This window comes from Squalius cephalus, assembly GCF_949319135.1.
Source record: "Squalius cephalus genome assembly, chromosome: 11".
Classification (NCBI taxonomy): domain Eukaryota; kingdom Metazoa; phylum Chordata; class Actinopteri; order Cypriniformes; family Leuciscidae; genus Squalius; species Squalius cephalus.
This window is the reverse complement of record NC_137132.1, coordinates 25,716,853-25,740,646: the sequence shown is the minus strand read 5'-3', so window position 1 is coordinate 25,740,646 and position 23,794 is coordinate 25,716,853. Positions and strand designations below refer to the sequence as shown.

The following is a 23,794-nucleotide window of genomic DNA, read 5'->3' as shown; positions in this document are numbered from 1 at the left end:
GCGGAACGGCTGCGTTCCGACTCCGGCGATCCGCAGCCCTCCGGAGCAGATACGCAGAGCTTCTATTTTTGCCAGATGCCGCAAAATCGCGTGATCATACGTGAATTCGCAAGATCTCGTGGGTCCTTGTGACTTCAGCTGTCGGTCATGGCCGCATCCGTTCCGCAACAAATCCGGACCTGGTGGGTATTGAAGGTGAGTGTAAAGCGCGAAAGGCGAAGCTTGAATTTACAGGTATGTCCCTCTTTGGCTAATGTAGTTTCAAGATGGAGGGGCAACATGGCGACCGGCATTCGAACCCCTCACCCGTATGTACTTTCAATGGAAGATTATAAACTTACGAGAATACTTTATTACTTGAAAGAAGTAAATATACATTAATGAGCACATATATTTTTGGAAGTGTTTTTTGCTAAGAATCAACTAAAATAATTACACAGTGTAGCTTTAAAGTGTTTCAAGGATATTTTTAATAACTGCAGCAATAGCTGAACACCTGATTATGTCAAACAGCTGTCTGAACCCCATCCTATATGTTCATGTCTGAGGAATACAAGCAAAAGCTTAAACAGTGTCTGCTGCTGGAGACGGCATAAGAGCATCTCAACTTCAGGGTCAAAAAGCAGACAAAAGGCACCAGCACCTCCACACCTAACAGATGCCAGGACACAAGACTTTGAGAAAATCACTCAAAATGTGCTTTCCACTTCTATGTACCTTTAGCAAATTTTATTCCCTTTATTCTGAATAAAAGCATGTAAAAAAGCTTTGAATGGGACCCTGGTATTAAAAATACTGCATAAATGTTTCCCATTGGGTGTGCAGTCTCATTAATGTGCTATCTCAGGATATTACGCATGCAAATAGGTGATAGGCAAACACTGAGCATTGAAATAGTTAAGGGTCAAGAACTTTCATAAAGGATTCATTCAATTTATTCAATAAACACATCAAATTCACTTTCAGAACTGTAGATTTATTCGAAACCCATGTGATTTTTTTTATTTTTTTTTTGTATTTAAAGAAAAAAAAATTACAAAATCATTTACTCACATATTTTATGCTAAAGTTCAGCTCTCAATTCAACATTTTGGTTACAACTATTTCACTTTCATTGAAGGCTTCCTGCCTGGACATTTTTTTGTTTAATTCCTTTAACAGATTTTCTTCAGATGCACTAGGGATGCATGTGAACTAACGTTCATACATTTCCTTAAGGATTTTTATGCTCTCGCTGTATCTCAGCTGGTTCTTGCTAGAGGCCTCCTTCCACCTAAAACACACAAGAAACAAATGATAAAGAACATATGCATAATTTCATTTGTAAATAACCATCCCCCATAAAAGAAAAGAAGTGGAAATGAATGAATGATGAGAAGTTATACTTTTGTCTAATTTTCTTCCAGCGTTTGATGTGACTGAAGATAAGAGGTGAGGTGCCTGCTGCAGTGTCTATGGACTGAAGAAGAAAAAGATCTTGCAAATACCAAAATCACAAACGGATATGGCCACATGAAGCACACAATTTAGCAACATTAGAGTATTGCAAACTTTAAATAGGACCTGGTATGCCCTTATACAAAGTCTTGATTTTGTTTTGGGGGTCTACAAGAATAGGTTTTCATGGGTGCATGTTGAAAAAAACATTTTACATTGTTGCAGCTCCTCTCTACTTAGTCTGTCAGTAATGTTCTGGGGTGCGTTTCTCAAAAGCATCGTTAGCAAACTATGGTTGCAAGTTCCGTCATTATCAGCATAGTTCAACGAGTCGGTGTTTCCCGAAAACATAGTTCTAACGAACATTCGCAAATAGCATCAAAGAGTCGTGTGGTTCTCGACCTGTGCTTAGAAGCATAGTTTCTTGTTTGCATGACATGTGGACTCAATAAATACTTATCTTGAGCCAAATAAGCAAGCTGACATTCAGTACAATCGGTCTCTTTTATTTAGAATACATACAAATGTCATTTGTGTCTTTTAGTTTAATTGATTTAAAGCGTCATTTTTGAATAGTGCACGTGCAAACGTGCTCCACTACGTTAGAACGAGCCTATGATTGAATCTGGAAATAAAGCAAAATAACTGAGAAAAATTAGAATTAGTCCTCAGGTGCCATGTCCATAATTTATAGCAAAACATCTAGCGTTAATTCGATCTCAAACAGATTCATTAAAAGTAGTTATTACTCCACCACCTGTGTGACATCATTAACCAGCGTGGTTGAACAACCAATTTGCAACAATACGGTTTCGGGAAACAGTTGTGACTTGCTAGTTGATTTCTTCAACGATGCATCGTACTATGGTAGTTAAGCAGCGAGTTGCGTCGTTGTACGGGAAACTAGGGCTGGGACGATCGATTCCAATTTTTTTACGAATGCATCGCAAATCGATTCTGAGCTTAGTTTTTAACAGCAGATGGCGCTCTAGGATAGTTTTTAACCGCACGCTCAAATGCTCACGTCACGCCCCTTACCATAACCATAAATTTCACCACACTACTAACGCAACTCAACCAGGCTTCAACCGCATTATTTTGCGTATGCCTTGGGTGGGAATTATTTAATTGAGGAATCGCAAGACTACAATTGAGGTGTTTCAGGGAGTTCAGAATATAGAGAATAACTCCCTTTGGAGTGACTTTGTGCTTTATGACTTTGCAGAATTTCTTCATGCTCAAACAGCAACATTACACACTAAAGATACCTGAAAATGTAAAAAAGCATAATAGGTCCTCTTTAAATTATGAATTCTGTCATTAACGTGATGAATAACCAATCAATTCAGTATGCAAACAGGTTTACTTATCACATTCCTAACAAAGATTGGTAAAGGGTTAAGCAGAAGTGTTTGACGGCAACTTTATCGTCTGTCATTTAACAGTTCCTGTCAAAAGGATTGTTTGAATGGCAGATCCTCAAAGAAAGACAAGCATTTCCTGTACACCATGTACGGCACAACAGTTGCTGTAGCCCACCTGGCTCTCTGTTGGTTTCTCTACAGGTGGAATTCTGAGATTAACAGGTTCACCAGCTGAACCTACTGGACAGGAAACAGGCGGAGGAAGCCTGTACAGGTTCTGTCCTTTGCCATTCAGCATGTCAGTCATCTGAAAGAATAAGAATCAAAGTGCAGTTTCCCTCAATTGTGATGCTTGTTTTGGCATAAAGTACTCTATTTTTCAAAGAAGTGAAGCCAAGGACAATCCTTAGTGGTGAAAGGAAGCCAGAGAAATTCAATGGAAAAAGATTAATTTATTTCTCCACTGGGTAATTGAATTCAGAAGGGAGAGTCAAGCCAGATGTTGCAGGATTATTATAACAAACTTTGAACTTCACAACTAAAAATGTAACTGAATATTTATCTAAGATATTATACTGCAGTGGGCCAAGACATGTTTCTAATTCTTCTTTTGCTCCAAAAACAAACTTGAATTAGAGAAGAACAAGGTGAAGGTCAAGTTAAATACAACTCAAGCAGTCTGACATGATTTACAAATATACTGATTTTGTAAAATCAATTATAAATGCTTTAACAGGGATGCCCTTGCAAAGAAAGTCTGTAGTGCAACAATAACCCGAATAAACACTAAAATAACCATATGTAAGGGTGCTTGATAACTATCTGTTTACATCAGGGGTCCTTTACTTGGCTTTTCCGAGTCATTAGACTCTATGAGAATTAAAAACAATTTTTTTTTAGAGATCACTCTCACATAGTTTCTAGTCAAAGAAATATTGTTTAACAAAAAAATTATCTTGACTGGAGACATTTTAATGACTATTTTTGGTCTCGAAATTAAATTTTCGGAAATTTCCAGTTTCTTGGATCGTGGCGTGGGAACTTTTTTACAAGGAACTTCATTGCCAGAATTATATAAACAAATGTTCATCCACCAAGAAAAATAGTCCCACTTCAAAAAGATGATTTAGACAAACATTTTAAACCTACACATTTTTAGTTCATAATTTATGCAAGTGCTCTAATAAAAATATGAACTTCACAATTCATGATTTCCCCAGTAATTACATTAATGTACGCATGATTTTGTTTGTCATTTTCAGTGGCAAATAGCAATGTCAGAGAGAGTTTAGCTTGTTTTTAACTTGGAATATGCCCATCTTCAAAGTACAGTCATAGACCAAAACACAATGGTGTTATTTTGAGTAGTTCAATGATCTGAAAAGGATTTATATTTAAAATAATTGCGAAGTGAATGCTGGGTGTGACCTCGTCCTCCCCGGAGCTGTGAGGGGGGCTGGGTGCAGTTCTCTCTCGCATAGAGGGGTTGTTTCTCATCCATGCCCGACAAATGGGATACAGCGGCGTGGTAGTGCTGAACTGAGCCAAGTCCACACTGCGGTCAAATAACTTGATAATATACGCATCTGATGGAGAAGATGAGATGTGGAGCACATAAGAAACAGGAAATGGGTCTTATGAAATGAAGATAAAAAAAAACCCATCCAAATTAAATTAAATTCTCCAGAAATCCCTCAAGCCACCACAGAATGTTCTCTGATATGAAAACTCAACAGCGCTTCTCAGAAATGATAAAACATGTTATTTATATGAAAGATGCAAAGTTACCATTATACATTTATATCATTAATTTCAAATTGACCTGAATTCATCCTATATCATCATTTGCTCTTTCCCTTATTTTGTTACTTTGACTAAATATAGATACACACAATTATAAAATAAAGATAAGAGAGCAGCTGCCTGCAACAACAGCTAGTAGATCAGGCAAAATTACTTGCCAATGTGAGAACAAAATACCCTAGTTTGGCTGTTGCTGAGTGTTAATTTCCCAAAATGAGAGCAGTAGACAAAGTGTAGAAGGTTTTGTGATCTATCAATTACTTTGTTTGTGCTGGTTGGTTTCTGCCAGACCATCATCCATCTCTTTACGCTTCTTCCTTCTGTGTTGTGGGAATCGTGATGATGGTCTGTGAATGAAAAAAGAGGCTCTTACAGGAAACTCTACCAAACCATTTAGGAATGAATACTGTTTTTGAAGTATTACTATTGTAAATATTTACAAAGCACCCTCAAATGCTGAAGAGCTTTAAGTGGTTAACATGCAGCTGGTAGTAAGGCTAGGCGACATATATTGATTGATATATTGCAATGATTTTGCTGCCGATAGAAGGGTTTGTTCACACAGAAATGAAAAATTGTCATCAATTACTCTCACTGTCATGTCGTTCCAAATCCGTCCAAAAAGTCTTTCGTTCATCTTCAAAACACTAATGAAGATATGTTAATGAAATGAGAGATTTTTGTCCCTCCACTGACATTCTACGCAACTACCATTTTGTAGCTTCAAAAAGTTCATTAAGAGATTGTAAAACTAGTTCATATGAATCGAGTGATTTAAACAAATTTTTTTGAAGAGACTCAATTGCTTTATATGATGAACAGATTGAATTTAGGCTTTTATTCACATATAAACATTGATCAGCAAACATAAACAGAAGCTCAAATGCACTTGCTTGACATGCGAGAACAAACCTCACTGGTTCTTTCTGAAGCTCAAACATGCTGCGTAACACATGAGAATGAACCTTGTTGGTTCTTGCTGAATCTAAAACATGCTGCGTAATGAGAATGAACCTCAATGGTTCTCGCACGTCAAGCAAGCATGCTTAAGCTTCAATTTAATATAACTGATGTGTGCATTCATACATATATACGTAAATAAAAGCCTAAATTCAATCTGTTCATCATATAAAGTGATGTCTCTTCAGAAAATTTGGAATAAACCACTCAATTCACATGGACTATTTTTTCGATCTCTTTATGATTAACTTTTTGAAGCGTCAAAGTGGTAGTTGCGTCGACTGTCAGTGGAGGGATAGAAATCACTCAGATTTCATTAAAATAACTTAATTTGTGTTTCAAAAATGAACGAAAGTCTTACGGGTTTACGGATTTAAAATACTAGCCAGAAGATTTTCCTTGCCTTTTCCCTGCAGAAGAAGGTGACAAATCCCTGCAAAAAAAAAAGAAAAGAAAAAAAAAGTGTGCATTACATATGACTGTTAAATTAGTCTTAAACATTTACATATTTCTAGCTGGGAGAAGACATTATATCAGTGACATAAACATCCTGTATGTGCATACTTGCTCAAAGAGTCTGCCACCATTTTTCCAGAATCCTCTTCATTCTGCTCTCTATGCAGGAAAAGTAAGGAAAAAGCACAGCGGATTATACAGATGCCAATTTCCCCAAAACAACTGCTCCTTAATATCTGAAAGCCATTTATCGCCAATATTTACACAATTTGCTTTTCCTGAATAATTTATCTGAATACTTCGCAAGGTTTTCAGGGAACAAATTAAAGCATTAGTGCTGATGACCATTAATGTGAAAACATGCTAAGAGAGTATTTCCAGAATATAATTATAGCATGGATGGTAATTATTCAGACATCTGAAATACAAATGGATTGTAACAAAGAAATTAATCAATAGTATACTAAGTACTTTTACTTTAGCTCAGTCACAGTGGAAAAACATAACCTCTGAAACACCATAATTTGTAATTATGTAATTATGAATCCAGACTCCCTAAATCACCTCCAGTCACATTTAGCAGATTAGAGCTGGGCGTTTACATTTTTGACGACAATATAAACAATCAAGAAGCTGAGATTTACTCTATAGCATACACGGATGAGTTAAAACATTATGACCAGTCCCAAGTGAAGCGAATATCATTGATCATCTCCTAACAAGGCCACATATTAAGGCCTAGGTAGATTAGATGATAAGCAAACAATCACGTTGGATGCAGGAGAAATGGGCAGGAATAAAGATGTGTGGAATACAGAGTGACTTTGACAAGGGCTAAATTGTTATGGCAGGGCGACTGGGTCAGAGTATCTCTGAAACAGCAAGGCTTGTAGATTGCTCTCAGACAGCAGTGGTGAGAATTTACAAACAGTGTCCGAGGAGAGACAAACCACAAACCAGCGACAGGGTGTTGGGTGCCCAAGGCTCATTGATGCACAAGGGCATTGAAGGCTATCCCGTCTGGTCCGAGCCAACACAACCCTCTACGGACATAATGAAGCTTGAGTCGCCATTAGCTAGTAAATTTTTTATTTTACTCCCCAGACTTTTCACATGAATTACATGAACCAATCAGAGTGCCCATGATGACCCCTGTCCACTGTGGAAAGCACCTACAATGGGCATGTGAGTGTAGGAACTGGACCTTGGAGCAGTGGAAGAAGGTCACCTTGACCGATGAATCCCGTTTTCTCTTACATCACGTTGACGGCTGTGTATGTGTGCCGTTCACCTGGGGAAGTGATGCACCAGGATGCACTGTGGGGTGATGACAAGGAGCAGGGAGTGTAACAATGTTCTGCTGGGAAACCATGGGTCTGGCCATTCATGTGGACGTATTTGAAGATTGTTGCAAAGCATGCAGGTACATCCCTTCATGACAATAGTGTTCCCTGGTGGAAGTGGCCTCTTTCAGCAGGATAATGCACCCTGTCACACTGCACACATTGTTCAGGAATGGTTTGAGGAATATGATGAAGGCCTCCAAATTCCCCAGATCTCAATCCAAATGAGCATCTGTAATGTGCTGGACCAACAAGTTCAATCCACAGCGGCTCCACCTCGCAACCTACAGGACTTGAAGGATCTGCTGCTGACGCCTTGGTGCCAGATACCACAGAACACCTTCAGGGCTCTTGTAGAGTCCATGCCTCGGCGGGTCAGCACTGTTTTGCCAGCACACGGAGGACCAACAGCATATTAGGCATATATCATAATGTTTTACTTTTGGCTCATAGGTGTATCGCTTTATGTGAGTATACTGTATGTATGCAGGTAAAGTTGTATGTATTTATATACATTGTACAATAATATAGTTAAAATTTTGCAACAATATGTTTAAGTAAAACACTGTGATGAATGATGCATAAACACTTATTGAATATAAAATTCTAGGCACTTACAATAGTCACTGATACTGTAGATCATACATCAATCATGTTCTGATTGGCTGTATTTTACATCTTGCAGCACTTAACAAATTACTATACAGTACAATATTATAATGTTGCACCTGGTTAGTGGTTAAGACACAGGTACTGTTAAAGGAAGTGCAGTTTCAGCACGGTCAGAACAAACTTTACAGCTGTGCCATTGCTCAAACACAATGCAATCACTAATGTCAAATAACAACAATAGGACACAACATATTTCTGTGGGAGTACGTTGTGTGATTATGCTATTAAGTATTGCTAGACATTCTGGATAACTGACAGTTTTCAAAAGTAGACTCATCACTAATGAGCTAAATTGCCTAAATTCCATTTGCAGCTTCGTTGTTACAGCCTGAAGCTTTCAATGCTCAAGGCACATTAATGCACTAACCTCTCACTGTCACTCCTCTCAACCAGACCTTGCAATACTGCATCAAGGCGGTTTCGAGCCCCAGCATCTGCAAAAGAACCATTTTACCACATCAATTATTTTATTTTTTTTTCAGGGACACACCACGTACTAAAACAGAAATGTAACAAGAAACAATTGTTTGCAACCTCACCTGTTTTTTCAGTCTTGATTTTACAGTGAAGCATTGTGACAGAGTGATCCTCACACAACAGGGATTCTTTACCTGTAATATCATTCAGATGATTTAGTGATTTGGTACTTACTTATGACTAATATTGAAATGGGTTAAATTATATGACAATGATATGAATTAATATAAAATCAAGTGGATGTGCTCCAATTTGATATGCTATATTGAGGGCAATTACAAATATGAGGCACCTACATATAGGTATAAAAAATGCCCCAAGCCCTAGCTAATTTCAGACCCTTCTTTTATCCATCTGCAATTATTTCAATTATTATTACAATTATTTTAAACAATTAAATTTGTGTGTATGTATGTATGTATGTATGTATGTATGTATGTGTGTGTGTATATATATATATATATATATATATATATATATATATATATATATATATATAGTTACATTTTTTCGGTAAATCAATAGAAAAGTTTGAAAAAGGAAAATCACAGGGGTCATGAAAAACAAGAAAAAAAACCCAGTAACGTTAGCTACTATTTTGCTAATCAGCTAAGTTACAATGATATAAACAGCTGTCGTTAGCTAGCTAAAAAACACTTAAATCCCTGATTAACGGCATTTAAACTCTTCACCGACTTCACAAATGCCTTAACAAAAACATAATACAGTAAATAATATAACTTGGGAAGGTAGAAATACTTTGTAAACACCAAACAACACGTCATTCACCTTTCAATCCTTAGCAGAGAGACTGACGACGAGACGCTTCTGTCACAATCCGACTTTCCTCTTCCGCGCGCAATGAGATTCCCGGCTCGTCATTGGCTGCAGCGGACGAGAGTGCATCGGTCTTATTGGTTCAAATGGCTGTCGATCACAAAATACTAAACGTGATTGGTTGGTCAGCTGTTTTCAACAACAATGTAAACAACAGTGCTCGGACTGCATATCCCAGGATACAACACGGTCACACAATTCGAAAAGTAAGCGGAGATACTTTCTTGAAGAAATGTCAGACTATACAACGAATTTGCAATAAGATTGTGTTTATATTCGGATATGTGTTGTTTTTAAGATTTAAAATGGCGTATATCTTAACAAATACTGTGCTAAATGACCGTTTATTTATCCCTTAGTAACGTACTCACGCGACGGTTAAGATAACGTTACAGTCCACGCTCGTGCAACACAAACACTGTTTTTCGAATCGGTGAAAATGCAGTTTCACTAAATTGTGTCTTTATTTAGATATTCATGGATCCTACATGATGAAACTCCACTTGCGTCTTTTGTTTTTATTGAGTAGAACAGGTTTGCATGAAAACTATGAGATCAAGGTGGGTTGGCTGTCAAATGCTGTCAGAGTATCAGATTAAGTTAAACTGGATTACATCAGGTTGATTTAAACACTTTCTCACTTTTATTTGCAGTGGAGCTGTTTTCACAAGACAGAATCCATTTCCTCCAGACCCTCCTTTGTCCCGGAGCCACTACAGCCCATCTAGATCCAGAAAAATCCCAAAGCAACAAAGAAGGCTGGTTAGAGAAGTGACTTTGCATTACACTTTGTTTTATGTTTCTTTAAAGGAGAACTCCGGTCAATTTTAACATTTTTTTTTGTCAATTTGGAGTGCTGTCAATACAGAGAACAACGACAAAAATCGGTGTTGCCTACACCGAGTTATTCTATTTTTAAAATTTGCACCCTGTTGACTTCAATGGGGCAATATTTAAACCTGCTTTTAGCCTCTTAACATCCTTGATGTGTCATTACAAGTGCACAGGTCATGTGAGTGATTCCTTCAGAGTGAACACGAGTGAATCTGACTGCAGTAGATGTGAAAGAAATGGATAAAAATGATGTTATTTAAGCCAGCGCAAATACCTGTATTTACATCCTGTTTTCGGTTGAAGTCCAAAGTAGTCGATTGTCGAGTTCACGCGCATATGTTTAGTTACCTATGATCACGCGCGTGAACTCGGGAATCGACTACTTTGGACTTCAACCGAAAACAGGATGTAAATACAGGTAAATACAGGGATGTTAAGAGGCTAAAAGCAGGTTTAAATATTGCCCCATTGAAGTCAACAGGGTGCAAATTTTAAAAAGAGAATAACACGGTGTAGGCAACACCGATTTTTGTCGTTGTTCTCTGTATTGACAGCACTCCAAATTGACAAAAAAATGAGCTCAATGTTAAAATTGACCGGAGTTCTCCTTTAAGTATTTTGTGACGCTATGTGACAAAAGAGCGAATGAATCGAATCGGGTAGTGAGGTAAACTAACAGACTTCATAGCCTGAAAACCCAGATAAGCAATGAACAAATCGTTTTCTGTTTCTTATTATTTGGCCTTGGTTGTATTATAGTTTTTTTCTTATTCAAAATGTGATCAACAAGTAAGTAGATGTGTTGGGGGTTACTGTGCAGCAGTAAACACATTATCAGAGAAAAATGTCACTGCAAGAGGGAGGGGAATCAAAGTTATTTTGATTAAAGATTATGGGGGCACATTCATAAAAAAAAATAGTCTGCAAGCAGCAAATATTCCATAAAAAAACAAGAATTGTCCATTTTGATTTCATGGTGACTTCAACAAGTGATTGGTATCTCAATGCAATGATAACTGCTAACTGCAAGTGCTGAGATTAGAAAAACATGGCTTTAACTTACAAAAGTACATGGTGATGTTGTCTTTTTTTGCATTGCACATTGCAGGCCTTGAGTCCTGTCCGGTTTGCTGAGCCACCCAGTCTTCCAGATCCTCCTACTCAGATATCACCGTTGAGGACGGAAGACCAGGCTCACCATGAAAGATCACGTAGTGTCCTGCTCTGCCCTCCCTCGTCTAATAAACGCCAGCTGAACTTCTCAGAGTCTTGGCCTTCTACTGACCCGAGTTGCTCCACAGACGACACTAACGCTTCTCCTTGCTCTGAAGCTCAGATGCAAGCCATGAGAAACATGGTTTCTCCAGTGACAACGGGGGCAAAGGAACCCTCAGTTCTTGCAAAGTAAGAGACACCTCTATTGGCAATATTACCATTGATTTTAAATAAACTAGTGCTGTCAAATCGATTAATTGAGATTGTTTATATAATGGTGCTTTTTCACTGCAAAAGTTTTTCAGCAACTTTAAAGGTGCTCTAAGCGATGTCACACGTTTTTTAAGTGGGTAAATCCAGTCTGACGTTCATGACTGTTTCAGGAAGCACGGAAGGGAGGGGGAGGGGATGGGATGAGGAGGAGAGAGGGTCGAGCTAGCCTACATTTTGTTTGACAATACTTCGAACGTCAACTAGAAGTGACGTCACCCAACATCGCTTAGATCGGTCTATAAGCCCACCCACTTTAAAGCGGTACTAAACTGCAGTGGAAAAGCAAACCGAGCTAAAGCGATCCGAGTCAGTGGTGCCGAGCAGTAGGCCTACCATGCAGTGGAAAAGCGCCATAACACAGAAATTGTAATATTTCTCATGAAATTTGTTTTAGATTTGTCATCTTTGTTTTGTGTTTTTTCACATGACTTCTTTACTATCCGTTTTGTTAAAAGTGTTCCACTTACACATGGCAACATAACTGCATCTCTGCAAATCTAATATTCATTGAATTTTTAATTCACGTTCACGTCAATGAAAGCAAGATATGAGTTGCATTTTATTTATCATTAGCTAATTTCAAGAGTGGCATCAGCACTGGTAAGATAATTTAGTGTCACTACTTTTAAGGAAGACAACTGTGTGTTGAGCTTCAGGATGTGAGCTAAACTTTCAGTTTCATTTGCGGCAGTTTGCACGTCGGCTTGCTGAAGAGATGCTCAGCCATATCTGTGGCGATGTGTGTTACAGCAGCACTGTCGCATCTGTAAACCGGAAGCTGTTATAACGCGCTCTTGCATGTTGAGTAAAATGTACATGTATGTGACTTCAACAAGCAGATGTATTTTGTTCAGTTTCATATGGAATATGAAAAAGTGTCCTCTGAGGGCATTTACCTCACGATTGGATTTGAATAGGTTTCCGATATACACAACACAACCGTTCAAAAGTTTGATGTCAGTAAGATTTTTTTTTTTTATAAATTATTTTATTCAACAAGGATACATTACACTTGAAAGTGATATTAAAGACATTTATAATGTTACAAAAGATTTCTGTTTCAAATAAATGCTATTCTTTTTAACTTTCAAATCAAAGAATTGTGAAAAAAAAATTATGTAATCATTTCCCATAAAACTATTATGCAGTACATAGGTTTTTTTTAACGTTGATAATAATGATACAAATGTTTCTTGAGCATCAAATCATATCAGAATGATTTCTGAGGGATCATGTGATACTGAAGACTACTGTAATGATGCTGGAAATTCAGCTTTACCACCACAGGAATAAATTACAGTTTAAAATATATTAATAATATATATTTACTGTATTTTTGATCAAATAAATGCAGCCTTGTTGAGCATAAGAGACTTATAAGAGAATTATTATTATAAATGAATCGCTTTTTTACATCTGGAACTGGACTTTGGACAGTAATTTAACACACCATTTTGTATGTAGTAAACCATGCAATTAAAATGTCAACAGTAGCTTATTAAAGGAAAACTGGTGTTGTAGAGTAACGTTGCCACGTGTGGTGAGTCTGGTGACACATTAATTCTCAGATGAGCAGGACCAGGACATTTAATACAGCCTTTTGTCTACATTTAAGAATATATTGTTGCTTGTTCATTATGTGACATCCTTCTTGCAATTAAATCCTTCAAGGTACATTGAACGCTTCCGCTTTGGAAGGCCACAGAGTCGTGAGGAAAGACAGCTTCAGGCAACAGAGGGAAGAGATGATCAGCCATTTTGGTGGATGTCCACATCCCCTCTATCCGCTTCAACACCAACTCAAACATCAGAAAAACATATCAGAGGTGTGCTGACCCAGTTGATTAATACAGGCATATACTACTTTGAATAATACATCTGTTTTTTTTGTTTGTTTGTTTTTTATTGATAAAATAAAGTATTTGAGATCACACATCACACTTTTCCTTTGTGTGTGTATATCCTGTGTTTAGATCCACTTGACTTCATGAAAGATGGCCCTACCAGCTCCCAGAGCCCAATCTCAAAGCCACGGCATGATGAAACCACACTGTCTCCAGCTAGACACATGCTTGACCTCAGTATGCTGGTAGGTTTTGCATAAATTTGAACAACTGATTTGCCTGAAAGAGCTGAAGTCATTTTAAAGTCATTTTACCGTATGTTAAAGAGAATGCTAAACAATTTACAGTTTGTTATATTGATTATATTGATGTAGGTCTTATATATGTTGCTGTTTCGGTTGAATTGTGTTTATGATGTATGTGAGAAGAAAACTAGGATATTTCCTCATGTTGCCAGATGTGGTTACGAAGTGTGGTGGATGATTGTTGCCATCTAGTGGTGGTAGCTGGGACATCTCCCTCCATGGGGGTTCTTCATTTAGAGAAGGGATATAAGTGACCCTGGACCACAAAACCAGTCACATGGGTACATTTTTTAAAATTGCGATTTATACCTCATCTGAAACCTGAATAAATAAGCTTTCCATTGATGTATGGTTTGTGGATAATACAAAACTGTTTGGCCGAGATACAACTACCGTATTTGAAAATGTATCTGGAATCTGAGGGTGCAAAAAAATCAAAATATTGAGAAAATCGCCTTTAAAGTTGTCCATTTATGAATGTGCTGCATTCACTCACAAAAATAAATGTTTTATATATTTACGGTAGGAAATTTACAAAATATCTTCATAGAACATGATCTTTACTTAACATCCTAATGATTTTTGGCAGAAAAGAAAAATCGATAATTTTTAACCATACAATGTATTGTTGGCTATTGCCACAAATATGCCTGTGCAGCTTGTGACTGGTTTTGTGATCCAGGGTCACATATGTGTACTGTATAAAGCTTGGGGTCAGTGAGTTTTTTTTTTTTTTTTTTTTCTTAAGAAATCAATACTTTTATTCAGCAAAGATCCATAAAATTGATCAAAAGTGACAGTAAAGACATTTGCAATGTTACAAAAGATTTCTATTTCAAAATAAATGCTGTTCTTTTGAACAGTTATTTTAAACTGTAATGATATTTCACAATATTACTGTTTTTACTGTTTTTTTTTTAAACAAGTGTACTTTGTGTGTGTGTGTGTGTATATATATATATATATATACATATATATATATATATATACATACATGCATACATACATACATACATACATACATACATACATGCATGCATACATACAAAACAAAATTGCACAGATCGGCAGGAATGATATTGTAATGCTTTGTGGAAAGGAAAGGAATTGGAAAGGACTCTAGAATACCTCAGCATTAAAGGAAGAAGAACTCACTCTGATAATCAGACCACCTGATATAAAGCAGTGTCTATTGAGCATCAAATGTTATGTATTTATAAATTCCCAACAACAGAGAGTTGTTATGCAACCCTTGGCACACATTCCCTGTTTTGCGTTGCAGGCCGTCACTCGTGGTCTTGTCCTCAGCAATGATTTAACATGCCTGATGGAAACTATCCCAGGCTGTCCTTAAATGTCAGTAGTCAGTGGTGCCTTAGTGACTGTTTTTACTGGTGACAGTATTAGAGTTTTTGATAATCTCATTCTCATGGATCTCCACCACACAATTCTGTCCTTAATTATCTGTTTTAGGCCTACATTTTAAAATATATTTTCTATTTTAATATATTTTAAAATGTGATTTATTCCTGTAATCTCCACCACAAATGTGCTACCAGTCATTATCTGAGTCATCGCACTGTGACCAAGAAGAACCAGAGATACTGCAGCTACAGGAGCGGGCCAACCGTTTACTGCAAAGAAGGTAAGACCCGGCCACACATACTGTAAACGCACACTCATTCACTCAAGGGGGGAAATGTCATTTCACAAGCGATTAATGACCACCAACATGTTCAGTTTCCTGGACTGAATGTTCTGTGTGGAAGTCAATACAGGAGTTTCACAATCAAGTGAGCTGTATTATTTTTATTTAGCAAGCATGCATTACATTGCTCAAAAGTCAAGGCACCTTTATTTATACAGCACTTAATACAATATATATTGTTTCAAAGCAGCTTTGCTGTGGAAATAATGATTCAATTCTGCTGTAAAGCAGCTCTAAAAAGAAAATAATGTCATTGTTTAGCTGAGGTCAGTTCAGTGTTGATTTAGTTCTGTTCAATAACTGTGTAAAGATCGTCAAATTATGAAATAAGTTTAATTAATCTATAAAGCAGCTCTGTAGAAAGACAAGTGACAATAAAGACATTTATAATTACAAGATTTCTATTTCAAATAAATTGTATTCTTTTGAACATATATTGTCATAATATCAGTCAAAGGTGCCAATTCTGTGAATGGCCAAGCACCCACGGAAAAACATGAGATATTCACCATTAATTTTATCCAATCAAAAAATCTGCTGAGGTTCGGGAACCTCTCTGATTGGTGGATCTCACATTGGGTCCCGGCAGGTCTTAATACACACAATTCTACCATTCAGTTTAGCATTACAACATAACCAGACACAAAAAGCTTGTGCTTTGTTTATTTTTTTTTTACACAATAGTAAATTGCATTTACGTAATTAACTCTAAATCATCGGGTATATTAGCGAGACAGCGACTTGTGACAACACTCGTGGAAAGAATATGTTTTTGTTTGGTTGGTAATGTATTTGCAGTCCGAGTGTTTCTCTTAAAAACACTTTGACAAAGACTGAACTCTTGAAAAACACCAAGTATAGCCCATTTGCTCATGGAAAGCAGATGTGAATAAAGATGTTTCTATTTGGTTGGTAATGTATCGTGATGGCAATTGACCAAATCAAAGTCCAATTGACTAGTTTAGATTTTAGACATTTAATTCTTTTGTGTTTAGCGAGCATTCTCTCAGCAGTGGCTCCGTGCCTATCAGCTCTGAGGGTTTGGGCTGCTCCGATTTCTCCTCCCCTGTGAGCACTGATGAGCCGGTCCGAAGACCAGCCGTGTCCACCTTAACGGGCTCAATCAACAGTAAGTAACAGGTGTAACACACAAAATAAACATCAACGCATTTAGTATATGTCATGTAACATGCCGCACACTATCTATCCTTTTCAGAACATCTTTGTTGCCGATTTCTAAAACACATCCTTATCAGATTATAAGTCACCGACACCTCTTACCACAAATGCTGTAAAAAGAACAGGTGGTTTTGTAAACATGCTCAGTTAACTAAAAAACAAACTGAAAGGGTATAATTGCCATTTTGGCGTGCAAGGTATTTATCTTAGAATAATACATTTGCATTAGATATTTTTGTTTGTTTGTTTCTGTCTCTTAAAGTAGTTTTAGAGCCCAGTTTGTGTGAGGGAATGTCTTTTCCACCAGCAGTTGGTTCTGAGGGGTCAGGTGTCCGTCGTGAAGATGACATCCTGTTTCAGTGGCGTCTAAGGAGGAAGATGGAACAGGCCAGGCGATGGAGTCAGGAGGCCCCTTCCCACAATTCTCTTCTCCATATACCTCTATCACACACTATAGTAACAAACCAGGTGAATGCCTCAGTGCACATTAGGGTTACTTTGTTTATTTTTTTATTAATATGTACCAAAAAGTCAAATGATTAAAACAGTTTTTGTTTTTTGCAGTTCTTTATATTGCAGTTTCCTATAATATAATATGATATAAAGTGCCATTTTAACACTTTAATTTTTTTTATGATATGATGCATTCATATTTTTTTCACTTTTCTTTTTTTAAATAACATGGGAATTGTTTTAATGGTTGATTACTTATTTTGCTGTCATAAATGCATGATTATATATGGTTAGTTGCATTGTATAAATTGCATTTAACATTGTTTTTCCTCCTAAATTGGACCCAAATAGAACCTGTGACACACCAGAGTTAGATTTTCACTTTTACTTTGTGCAAACTTTTTTAATGAATACATTTTTCTTCTGTTTGCTTTCAGAAGGTACAACATAGCACTTTAGACAGCACGCCTCATCAGAGAGCAAATCTCTCATTCACTCCGGTCACCTTCGCTAGCCTCGAACCTCCAGTCCCTGAGTCTGCTCTCCCCATTTCAAGCCCCAGCATCTCCAGACTTCAGCCTGATGTCACCCAGGAGCAACCAGACCGTAATATCCAACCCAAACCCCTTCCCCAGTGCTCCAGGAAGACTGTCAAAAAGAATCTTGAAACCCTTTCTGCCCAACCACAGCATCACAATCAAATCAGAACACAAGTCAGCATTCCAGAAACCACAGAAAAGCATGGCAGATCGAAGAGGTCCTCTTCTCCATCTCCTCAGACTTCTGACAGCACAGAGGACCGGTGGCCGGCAGTCAAAAGACAGACTGAAAACGAGAGACGTGAGAAGAAACCTTCAAACCAAAGGAAAAAATCTGAACGGTACTTTAGATGTTTTACATAATTGTCCTAACAGACTGTGACCAAACCAGGCATAACATGGCAAGTGTTTAAGAACATGTAATTGTACTATTAATGTTTAATATTAAACATTTCCTAATTATTTTCTTACATTTCTAGACATAGTGGCGAGCGAGGCAGCATTCCAATGAGGGCGAGAAATTCTAGGGGTCACGAAGGGGTCAATCGCAAGCCGGAGGAGCCGAGTGTGAAAAACAGGTGGCAGGAAGAGGGTCAAAGGTCGACACGAGGAAGACTGCCTGGAAATCAAGCACCACCACCCTCACCTATACACAATGCTCTAGGAGAGGTTTGTGTGTTTGTTTTATGACACATTAAAAAAAATTGAAGATAAGATTTGAAGATTGTTCATTTTGAATTAAGATTAAATTCAAGTCTCGATTTGATTCAAAATCTCCATTCAATTCATTTCCATATCGATTCATTTAGATATTTATCAGTTGCATTACGATTTTCTCAAGGAAAACAAATTGCAAATAATGCAGTTTTTATAATAATAAAGTTATAACAATAACTTTTTAATGATTTTTTTCTTCATTTTTAGAAATATATTTACTCGGTGGGTAGCATTAAAACTTGTTTTCATGACAGATTTATTCAAACATGATTTAAATATTGAAGAACAGATTAAGTAAAAATATGATGTATGTGTATTAGTGTCTGTATTTAACAATGCTCCTCTCAAGAGTATTATTCTATCTTTCCTGAGGTAAAAATCTGTCACGCCACATTAAAGATTTATTGTTTGAATTTTGTAATGAAATTGAAAGAATTCGAAAGCTGAGACTTTGTTTCATATCAAAAGTATCCTAAAAGATTGATTCTTGGGATTTAAAAATACATATCAGTTCTAGAGCCCTGCACGGGCCAAAAACTCCAGCCCTAGCCCGGCCCTGGCCCGTGGTGTTCAAGCCCTACCCGACCCCAGCCCGACAACGCCTGCAATTTTTTCAGCCCGAACCCGACCCGACCCGAGACCAACATCAATCACTTTTAAGCTCTCTCTCTGCTACACACGCAAACACACACACGTCACACGCTACTAAGAGGTAAACTTTTATTATAGGCCTGAAACATCATGCCCAAAAATATTGGACAAACCGTCCATTACACAGAAGCATAAACATGAAGGGAGAATATAGTGCTACGGGATCAAACCGCAAAAATAAGTAAATAAACGGCCTACCTTTCTTTGCTTTTCAGTAACTGAAGTGTCACCTGTTTAATGCACGTGAGTGACGCGCGCGCGTTCGTGTATGCGTGTTGCGTTTGTGTTACTTTCTTAGGTGATGTATAATATTTATAATATAATCAATATAACAATATTTCATACACACTTCGTGACGTGTGCTCTGCTGCACGTTAATTATATACACAATGAGGAGAGAAGCTAAAATAAGCCCGAGCCCGACCCGAGCCCGATCTGTAAAAAAAAAAAAACGGCCCGAGCCCGGCCCGAATGGGCTTAGCCTGTCGGGCCCCGTCGGGCCCCGACGGGCTTGCAGGGCTCTAATCAGTTCATCAAAATGAGAATCGATTAAAATTGAGAAATCAATATTTTCAACCAACTAGCTGTATCTCATCCTGTTTATTATAACGCCAACGGTCAACAATAGTAACTGTACGTGATCTCTTATTTTCTTGTGAAATAGACTAGAAAAGAGTAAAACGCTGTTCTTGACATTGACAGGTTGTCTCTGAGGTGCTTTTTGCAGAGACAGATTCCCCAACCCTGTGCAAAACTGAGAGTTCTTCAGATTCCCCAACATTTACCCCACCTCCACCCCCACAATCCCCTGTTGCCTCTTGTTCCGGTGTGCAGCAAACCTTGGAGGTCATAGATCAACTCATGCTGGATGCAGAAGGTATGACAGCTCTAAAACTGTATGGCAAAATGTATTTAACTGGTCACGTAAGACTGGAGTTGAGTGTTTTAGCCTGAACCTGTTATAAATAGCACGACTGACCCGTCTAGGTGTGCTTAGAACTACAGAATTCATTAATGCTAGTACATTGTATTATGTCAGAAAATACAAAATATTGTACAATTCAAATGTTTTGTTTTTGTCAAATTGTTAAATGTTTTACTTTAAATATGTTAATATTATTTATTTTCCCCCTATTTATTTGACTATAAAACAACTGATTTTTAAATACACTAAAGGTCAAACTTTTTTTTTTTTTTTTGAAAGATTCTCTAATGCTCACAAAGACTGCATTTATTCAACCATACAATAAAACAGTAATACTGTAAAATATTGTTACAATGTAAAATATCTGTTTTCTATTATAATATATTTTATAATTAAGTCCTGTGATGGCTAAGCTGAATTTTTATCAGCTATTACTCTTCAGTGTTGATTTGATGCTCAGGAAACATTTCTTTCTATTGTCGAAAACAGTTTTTGCTGCTTAATATTTATTATATATGTGGAACCGTGATGTTTTTTTTAGGATTCTTTGATGGATAAAAAAGTTTAAAGGGGTCATCGAATGCCCATTTTCCACAAGTTGGTGTGATTATTTAGGGTCTTTGTGTAAAGTTTGTAACATGCTTTGGTTAAAATTCCTCAATGGTTGTGTAAAACAACACCCTTTTTACCTCCTCAAAAACAGCTCTGTTCACAGCGACCTGTTTCGGTGCATGTCTCTTTAAATGATAATGAGCAACTGCTCACCCCACCCCTCTCTTCCATGGGGGGTGTCCACACAAGACTGCCTTGGTGGACAGTATACAAATGGCTGAGGGGAAAATATGCTAATACGGGACAGTCCGTCAGTGGTCGTGGGCGGAGCATGAGCAATATGACATCATAGTGCTCAGAAAATCCAAAGGCTTGATTATTGAGATTATTTAGGCTTTTTGAGGATAAAAAAAAAACAGTTTCATTGTATGGTGGTTATGTCCACACATGGCAAAGACACATTTATATGCACACATAATAAAAAAGTGAATTTTGCATCCAATGACCCCTTTAAAGAACAGCATTTTTATTTGTATTTTTTTTACAATTTAATTTTCTTAAAAAAAAAACAAAAAAAAAAACACTTACTGACCAGAAACTTATGTATTGTTGTGTACATAAATATAGAAACAAATGTTTGCACTCTTCCCTTATCCTGATATCACATATCTTACATAACAGACTCAGATGGGCAGGAGTTTGAAGACGATCCTTTGTTGCAAGTCCTCAGAGAGCAAAGGAAATGGGTGAAGGAAAAGATTTGGTGAGAATATCTACGCTTTATCTGTTAGACACAGTGTTGGAGTAATATGTTACAAGTAACGTGAGTTACCTAATCAGATTACTTTTATTCAAGTAACTAGTAAAGTAACCCATTACTTTTAAATTCACAAAAGAATATCTGAGTTACTTTTTCAAACAAGTAACGCAAGTTACTTTGTTTTCTCATGTATTGACTGACAGCTCTCCTGTCCTCATGTTGAGAAATCATGAGTAAGTGCAGAGGAGTTGTGTGTGAACATGATGATTATTGTAGCTCTAGACTAAATGTGTTTTTGTGCGAGTGAGATGAGTAAATGCTCACATTCAGTATTCCTCAAAATCAATAAAAACAGTGAAATGCGAACTCAGAACCTGCAATAACATGTTAAATTACACAAATATATACTTTGGTTAATAAAGTGAGATTAAATACACAATGTATTTGCTGCTGACCTTCGATGATCCAGTATGCAAAATGACTGTAGTTAAACATCACATTTGTGTTTGATTATTTTTTTTATTATTGCTGAGAGTGTTGACCTTTCTCGACCTGTGTCCTATTCTTCTGCAATCCAGAATGGCAGCACAGCTAAAAAAAAAAAAAGTTGTTTGAGCTGCGCCCTCTACTGTAAAGACGTGAATTTGCATTTTCTTCAGCCTCAAGCTTATTCATTTCAAGAACCTTTACATTTGCCAAAATAGATTTTTTTTTTTTTTTTTCTTAAGTAAAAAACAAGCAATCCCAGCCCAGGTGAGGAAGAGTAACGCATAAGTAACGTAATGCATTACTTTGCATAACAAGTAGGGATGTCCCGATCGTGCCGATACTGGCCCAAAATGCTAGATCGGATATCGGAGGGGAGAAAAAAAATTATCCGATACCTATGATCCGATACCCATGATCCGATACCCATTAGGGGTGGAACGGTACGTATTCGTACTGAACGTACGTTCGGTGCATGGATTTACACAGAGAATACACGGTATAAAAATAAATAAATCTCGCGTGCACATTAATTAATGTAATACGGAACTAACGTTACTGTTAGATACGCGCATATGCGGGTTCTTTAGGGACACCTAATCTGTAGCCCGCCTTAGCTCTGAACGCGCGTCTACATCGCTTCAAACGCTCACTTTATCATTATACGCGCGCGGCGTGTCCTATTCGCTTTGGACGCGCGAATGGATTCAAACTGTTCAAGCATCGAACTAGACGCGATAGACGCAAATTTGACGCTCTATTCGCGTTTGGTTTGGTGTGAACGCAGCAAAATGAACAGGCTGCGATGTCAAGATTGCAATGCTGGAGTGTGTGTGTCAGAGAGAGAGAGGCACGGGCGCGATCGAACAGTGGAAACATAAAAACATACTCCGTCATTTTCATACAGGACATCATTAAAACTGCAAAAAGTGTTTAGCCTACTTATATTTGTGTAAAACACAACATTGTGCTTTTGTCAAACTGTAAACTCTTGTCAAACTGTAACTGTCACCCAACCAAAATCACACGCGCGCACACACACACACACACACACACACACACACACACACACACACACACACACACACACACACACACACACACACGCTGTTTAAAAGCAAAAATGATCTCATCTTTTGGACATTCATCATTGCATTGGTTTTCATTTCTTGTCCTAAAACAGAGCACTAATCTGTTTATTTTTAAGTTACACATTCTACATTGAATAAAAAAGAAAATCAAATGTGTTTTTAAAAGTAGGCTAGTATTATTTTATACAGAAATAAATTATTTATAATTCAGATGAGAATAAAGTTAAAGTTAATTAAAATTTTAAGGAAACAAATATATTGATCTGAAATATAGCAAATTAATTTTAAATGCATTCAGGTTACCAAACATATCTCAAGGTCTTTTGAATAAAGGCTGGCAGTCTTTCATTATCAACTGTTGTTGTGGACTATATACTGGAGAAGTATTTGTTCTCCATTTTAGTGAGTTTTTATGTGGCTAATTGAGCAAAGTGCTTCCATTATATTTTATTATTATTAGTATTAGTTCAAGAATAAAATAAAAATATCGGATTGATATCGGTATCGGCAAATAGCCAAAGCTGCGGCATCGGTATCGGTATCGGAAGTGAAAAAGTGGTATCGGGACATCCCTAATAACAAGTAACTTCGTAACACAATTAGTTACTTAGGGAGTAGCTCAATATTGTATCGCATTACTTTTAAGAGTAATTTTCCCCAAACCTGTTTGGACATACATTTACACAAATCTGCATTAGTGAATTACTGCAACTTTAGTGACTTGATTTTTGTTTTATTTTCCAGTGAGGTTGACATGATGATCCAGCAGCTCTGAGGCACACGTTTAATATATCAAAGATGCAATATGTGTCGAACACATTATCATGTTTATTTTTGCTACTATTTATTTATGCTGTTTTATGTTGTGGATTTAAACATGTATGAATGTATTTCTAAATAAAGTCCTTAGCAA

At 37.2% G+C, this 23,794-nt stretch overlaps 2 protein-coding genes across 6 annotated transcripts; one reads left to right on the top strand and one right to left on the bottom strand.

The window, feature by feature from the left end:
* Positions 1 to 452: 452 nt before the first annotated feature.
* lin37 (lin-37 DREAM MuvB core complex component) lies at positions 453 to 10,106 on the bottom strand. Its single transcript, XM_079886398.1, has 11 exons — positions 9,991 to 10,106; positions 9,302 to 9,439; positions 8,575 to 8,646; positions 8,403 to 8,469; positions 6,129 to 6,179; positions 5,968 to 5,997; positions 4,866 to 4,951; positions 4,230 to 4,387; positions 2,977 to 3,108; positions 1,386 to 1,459; positions 453 to 1,273 (listed from the first exon to the last, which is right to left on the bottom strand). The coding sequence occupies exons 3-11, from the start codon at positions 8,606 to 8,608 to the stop codon at positions 1,195 to 1,197; spliced, it is 711 nt and encodes a 236-aa protein (XP_079742524.1). The 5' UTR covers positions 8,609 to 8,646; positions 9,302 to 9,439; positions 9,991 to 10,106; the 3' UTR covers positions 453 to 1,194.
* proser3 (proline and serine rich 3) lies at positions 9,502 to 23,699 on the top strand. Of its 5 annotated transcripts, none has more exons than XM_079886369.1 (14): positions 9,502 to 9,555; positions 9,821 to 9,909; positions 10,003 to 10,111; positions 11,292 to 11,587; positions 13,343 to 13,497; positions 13,645 to 13,760; positions 15,380 to 15,465; positions 16,524 to 16,657; positions 17,018 to 17,175; positions 17,598 to 18,040; positions 18,179 to 18,368; positions 19,770 to 19,944; positions 21,226 to 21,307; positions 23,626 to 23,699. In XM_079886369.1, the coding sequence occupies exons 2-14, from the start codon at positions 9,890 to 9,892 to the stop codon at positions 23,654 to 23,656; spliced, it is 1,995 nt and encodes a 664-aa protein (XP_079742495.1). In that variant the 5' UTR covers positions 9,502 to 9,555; positions 9,821 to 9,889; the 3' UTR covers positions 23,657 to 23,699. The 5 variants fall into 5 exon arrangements, with proteins under 5 accessions (XP_079742495.1, XP_079742494.1, XP_079742493.1 ...); XM_079886368.1 differs by having other exon boundaries at positions 17,015 to 17,175; XM_079886367.1 differs by having other exon boundaries at positions 16,979 to 17,175.
* The last annotated feature ends 95 nt before the right edge of the window (positions 23,700 to 23,794 follow it).